The sequence below is a fragment of the Micromys minutus genome, assembly GCF_963924665.1.
Source record: "Micromys minutus genome assembly, chromosome: 27".
Taxonomy (NCBI): Eukaryota; Metazoa; Chordata; class Mammalia; order Rodentia; family Muridae; genus Micromys; species Micromys minutus.
The window spans coordinates 21728878-21733860 of record NC_137962.1 but is presented as its reverse complement, the minus strand read 5'-3'; the positions used below and the strand labels follow the sequence as shown (position 1 = coordinate 21733860).

At 51.4% G+C, this 4983-nt stretch overlaps 1 protein-coding gene across 1 annotated transcript; it reads right to left on the bottom strand.

Annotated features, from left to right (window-relative positions):
- Positions 1–406: 406 nt before the first annotated feature.
- LOC308437891 (tubulin alpha-1B chain) lies at positions 407–3423 on the bottom strand. The gene is made up of 4 exons (XM_080939119.1): positions 3289–3423; positions 1992–2214; positions 1710–1858; positions 407–1540 (listed from the first exon to the last, which is right to left on the bottom strand). Exons 1-4 carry the CDS (start codon positions 3289–3291, stop codon positions 560–562), a joined length of 1356 nt encoding a protein of 451 aa, XP_080795245.1. The 5' UTR covers positions 3292–3423; the 3' UTR covers positions 407–559.
- Positions 3424–4983: the final 1560 nt, after the last annotated feature.

The following is a 4983-nucleotide window of genomic DNA, read 5'->3' as shown; positions in this document are numbered from 1 at the left end:
TAGCATGCCTGAGGACTTTTGTTCCCAATATCCTCATGCTTAGTGGTGTAAATGGAGTCCACATAACATTTACCAATGTTCATTCCCAAATCCTGTAATGCAGCCCCACCAGTAGACGGGTTTTCTCTGCCTTTAACTTTCCTAGCAGGAAATGACCAATTAAATGTCACCACTGTAACTTTCCTTGACAACTAATGGTCTAATACAACTTCCCTTGTTTGTTAAGCTCTAATCCCCCCCCCCCCAAGCCCTACAAGACTGGCTGTCCTGAACTTAATCACAAGAAGCAATGAAGCACCAGGGTGGTTACCTATAATTATCATCACAGGGGATTAGTTGGAGGGGCAGGCCCAGGCTATCTGGAATACTGGAGGCTCATCCCAATTAAAAAGTATACACAACAAAGTTCTCTTCTTAAAGCTTTTACTTTGACACATCATGGAAAAGTTAGAGGTACACCTGGAGAACACATGATCACAGAACAGACACAGCACAGGGGCAGCAATGCCTGCAGATAATGCTGAAGCTGGAGTTTGACATGATGCAGGGTAGGAATGAATTAGTATTCCTCCCCTTCTTCCTCACCCTCACCTTCCACAGAATCCACACCAACCTCCTCATAATCCTTCTCTAGGGCAGCCATGTCCTCACGGGCCTCAGAGAACTCCCCCTCCTCCATGCCCTCTCCCACATACCAGTGCACAAAGGCACGCTTGGCATACATCAGATCAAACTTGTGATCTAGGCGAGCCCAGGCCTCAGCAATGGCTGTGGTGTTGCTCAGCATGCACACAGCTCTCTGGACCTTGGCCAGGTCACCACCAGGGACCACAGTGGGAGGCTGGTAGTTGATGCCAACCTTGAAGCCAGTGGGGCACCAGTCCACAAACTGGATGCTGCGCTTGGTCTTGATGGTGGCAATGGCAGCATTGACATCTTTGGGGACCACATCACCACGGTACAGCAGGCAGCAAGCCATGTATTTACCATGGCGAGGGTCACATTTCACCATCTGGTTGGCTGGCTCAAAGCAGGCATTGGTGATCTCTGCTACAGAAAGCTGCTCATGGTAGGCTTTCTCAGCAGAGATGACAGGGGCATAAGTGGCCAGAGGGAAGTGGATGCGAGGGTAGGGCACCAGGTTGGTCTGGAATTCTGTTAGATCAACATTCAGGGCCCCATCAAATCTGAGGGAAGCAGTGATGGAAGACACAATCTGGCTAATAAGGCGGTTAAGGTTAGTGTAGGTCGGGCGCTCAATGTCAAGGTTTCTACGACAGATATCATAGATGGCCTCATTGTCTACCATGAAGGCACAATCAGAGTGCTCCAGGGTGGTGTGGGTGGTGAGGATGGAATTGTAGGGCTCAACCACAGCGGTGGAAACCTGGGGGGCTGGGTAAATGGAGAACTCCAGCTTGGACTTCTTTCCATAATCAACAGAGAGCCGCTCCATCAGCAGGGAGGTGAACCCAGAGCCAGTTCCACCACCAAAGCTGTGGAAAACCAAGAAGCCCTGGAGACCCGTGCACTGGTCAGCCTGTGAGAGAAGGGGAAATATGATTTATTAGGAAAGCATACTCTTAGCACTGTTTGCAATTCATTTAGATTGAGAACCATATCTACTTGATAGAAAAGACTTGACCTATTTTGACAGATACCAAGACACCCCCCACTGCATTCTAAACCCGTCCACATATGGCATTTACCAGCTTGCGAATCCTGTCCAAGACAAGGTCAATGATCTCCTTGCCAATGGTGTAGTGGCCACGGGCATAGTTATTGGCAGCATCCTCCTTGCCTGTGATGAGCTGCTCAGGGTGGAAGAGCTGGCGGTAGGTGCCAGTGCGAACCTCATCTGGAAAAGGAGAAGACATCAGCCATCCACCAACAAGGACCCACACAAGCTCACTCGCCCTCCTGGGTCCGGAGAGACATTCTGAGTATGTGACCGAGAAGGAATGCCTCAGGGAGGCCCCCAGTCAGCTTACCAATAACTGTGGGTTCCAGGTCTACGAACACTGCCCGGGGCACATGCTTGCCAGCTCCTGTCTCACTGAAGAAGGTGTTGAAGGAGTCGTCTCCTCCCCCAATGGTCTTGTCACTTGGCATCTGGCCATCAGGCTGGATGCCGTGCTCCAGGCAGTAGAGCTCCCAGCAGGCATTGCCGATCTGAACACCAGCCTGGCCAACGTGGATGGAGATGCACTCACGCTATAGAAGAGAGAAAGAAATCTATTAGCAATGTCTCAAGCAGCTGGAGTTTAGTGGAACAATGTGACAAACTTGGCCACTTTCCACCTAGGCGTGGTTACTGCTTTCAGAGAACAAATATACAAATGCCTTTCATCTACCCTGAGGCCTGTTTTTGCTCAGATGTCCAAATTTCAGAATAATTCCAGGCACAGGAAACACGTGGTTGGAGGAGGTAGCTGAGGTGCCTAGCAGCAGGGACAAGGGGCAGGGCTGTGCCAAAAGTGGTAAAGGAACAATTTTGAGAATAGGCAATGTGTGTGGCCTGTAGGCTGGTTTTCAGCTTCCTATTTGTAGGCACAAAACTCAGCTCCACCACATCTGTCCTGGTTCATCAAGGGATTACCAACTGCCCAGATCCAATTTCTGTCCACTCAAATTTCTAACTGGAAGACAATTGGATCACTTGCTGTTGGAAAACTACGACTTGTGGAGTTGAGGAAATATTCCCCATATTTTATTGTTCTCATGAAAAGCAAAACGGTCGTGGCTGAGACTGCAAGTCGGTAATAGCTGGTTGTGGATGGTAGAAATCCTACGTTTGACCATCAGCTCAAAACTCGGATGGTTGTGGAGACACACCCAAAGGAATGAAACCCGCAGTGCCCCACCGCGCACGCGTACACTGCGGAGGCTGTTCCCGCCGCTCTCAGGCGGGAAAGTAACGGTTGCGCATGCGTCCTTTGTCTCTGGCGCCTTCCCGCCCCCGCCTTTTAGCGCTAAAGAGGAAGTGAGGGCGGGGAAAAGCTGCGCGCGCGCCCAAATGGCAGCGAGCAAGTGGAGGATGGGGGAAGGGCCGGCGCGGGAAGACTGCAGCCTAGAAGCGCCGAGAAGCGCCATGGTGCACGTTTAGTGCAAGCATGTGATGGTTGGAGACCGGATCCCAAGAAGTCCCAAGTGCGCCTCTTCTCTCCCTCCCAAACCACCGACGTCCCCAGCAGCACGGACCCCACGCTCTCCCGTACACACACCCCTCCATCACAGCCCCGGGGGAGCTCCTTCCTCCCCTCCATCTCCCCTCCCTTACCCACTCACCATGATAGCTACGGGTTAGAAGGCGAGGGTGATAGAAGCAGACACCGGGTCCCGGTTACCGTTCCCGACAACTAAGAGTCGAGGTAAGTAACGCAATGAGGCGGAGGCGGCGGCGCAGGAGCCTCTTAAGTAGCAGCTGGGGAGGGGCGGGCGCGGCCGCTGGTCACGGTCCCTCCCCGGGCCAGCCGCGTCCATTGGGCGCCCGGCCTGACCGCCGCAGAGGCGGGCTCCGCTCGGAGCCCCCTCCCTGCGTGGCCCGCGGGGCGGGGCCGCCGCCGGGGCGCGCGCCAGCTCGCAGACAGGGGCGCGCCGCTGCAATGCGGGGCGCAGCGAGCTCTGCCGCAGAGGGAACTTGGGGGTGTGGGGGGAGCCACCCTGTGTGTGCGAGCCCTGGCACTTGGCTGATCCGCAGTTTTAAAGGTGAAGAAGAAGCATCCTGACGGGCTTGTGGTCCCGATCTCGGTAGCTCAGTTGATTATATTCACGTGGCCACACTGGATGAGTGAGTTTTACCTTGCGTCCTGCTTCCATTAAAGCCTGTGCCTTCTGTACTAACCTGGTAATGTGAAAACCCTGTATGAAGGCGAGTAGCCATACTCGACATATTTTAATGGCTCGTTCTCGAAACTAAGGGTATCAGGTACTGGAAGCATTTTCAATCACCCAAAGGATGGTAGTTGCGAAGCACGGAATATTGAGCTTGTTAAAATAGGGCAGACTAGGCCGCATCTCTAGCCTTAAGCTACTAATTTGATGGACTAACCTAAGTAAGGGCTCTTTCAAAAGATTTCTAAAGCATTTGAAATAGTAACTAAATTGAACAAGTGAGGCGAAATTAGAAGGAAAATGTCTCACAGAAGAATATTAGGGGGATTTCTTGTGCTGAGGAGGTTTCCTAAAAGGTTTGTTTGGCGTTATGTTGAGCACCAGATTATAAACTACCCCCCTAATTTATTTGAGGATTGTAAACTACTATTCATAAGATGATCGGGCCTAATGTGTGGCTTTAAAATTGCCCCTCCCAGAAACACATTGCAACTACTAAACTATTCAAAATGTCCTCCCGGCAGTGGCAGCGCAGAGCACAGAACCTTTGCAGCCATGCAGCCTGAGAACTCCTCCTTTCAGATCCTCAGGCGCCTCTTAGTCAGGTGCCCTGGGATTCCTCTCGTAGGAGTCACGGTAAAGGAATGCCTTGGCCAGTTAATTAGGAGAAGGCGCGCACAAGAGAGCAGGATGTCTGCTGTTAGGAGAGCAGGGTCTGGAAGTGCTTCAGCAGCCATGTGGGTGAATTGGGGGCTGAGGAAATGGATCAGTTAGAACCCGAGCTTAATTCCCCCGAACCCGAAGGGCATGGGGGGCACAGTCAGGGTGGCTTGTGTTGTGTTGCCAGAGCTCCAGAGACAGAGGCTTAGTGGCTAGCCAAACTAGCCTTTAGGACTAGTTACAAGTCAGTGAAACCATCTATCTGAAACAAGCCAACACGGGGGAAAACAGAAATGCACTCGAATTAAAATAAATAAATAAAAGAAATGTACCCGAATATAAATTGGTGGGTGTGATAAATTTAATACAAAACCCTGAAGTTGATCTCTGGCCCTCACAAGTGTGTTCATACATATGAGGCTCACCTATGTGCCATGTACACACACACACACCAAAATAAATAAAAGATGTGGTCTGCAATTAACATCG

Bases quoted from the DNA above. Each gene is read 5' to 3' on its own strand.
- LOC308437891 (XM_080939119.1), bottom strand. The intron at 1,859-1,991 runs GTAAGCTGACTG...CTCCTTTTCCAG, and splicing joins CCTGGAACCCACAGTTATTG to ATGAGGTTCGCACTGGCACC. The intron at 1,541-1,709 runs GTAAATGCCATA...CTTCTCTCACAG, and splicing joins TGGACAGGATTCGCAAGCTG to GCTGACCAGTGCACGGGTCT.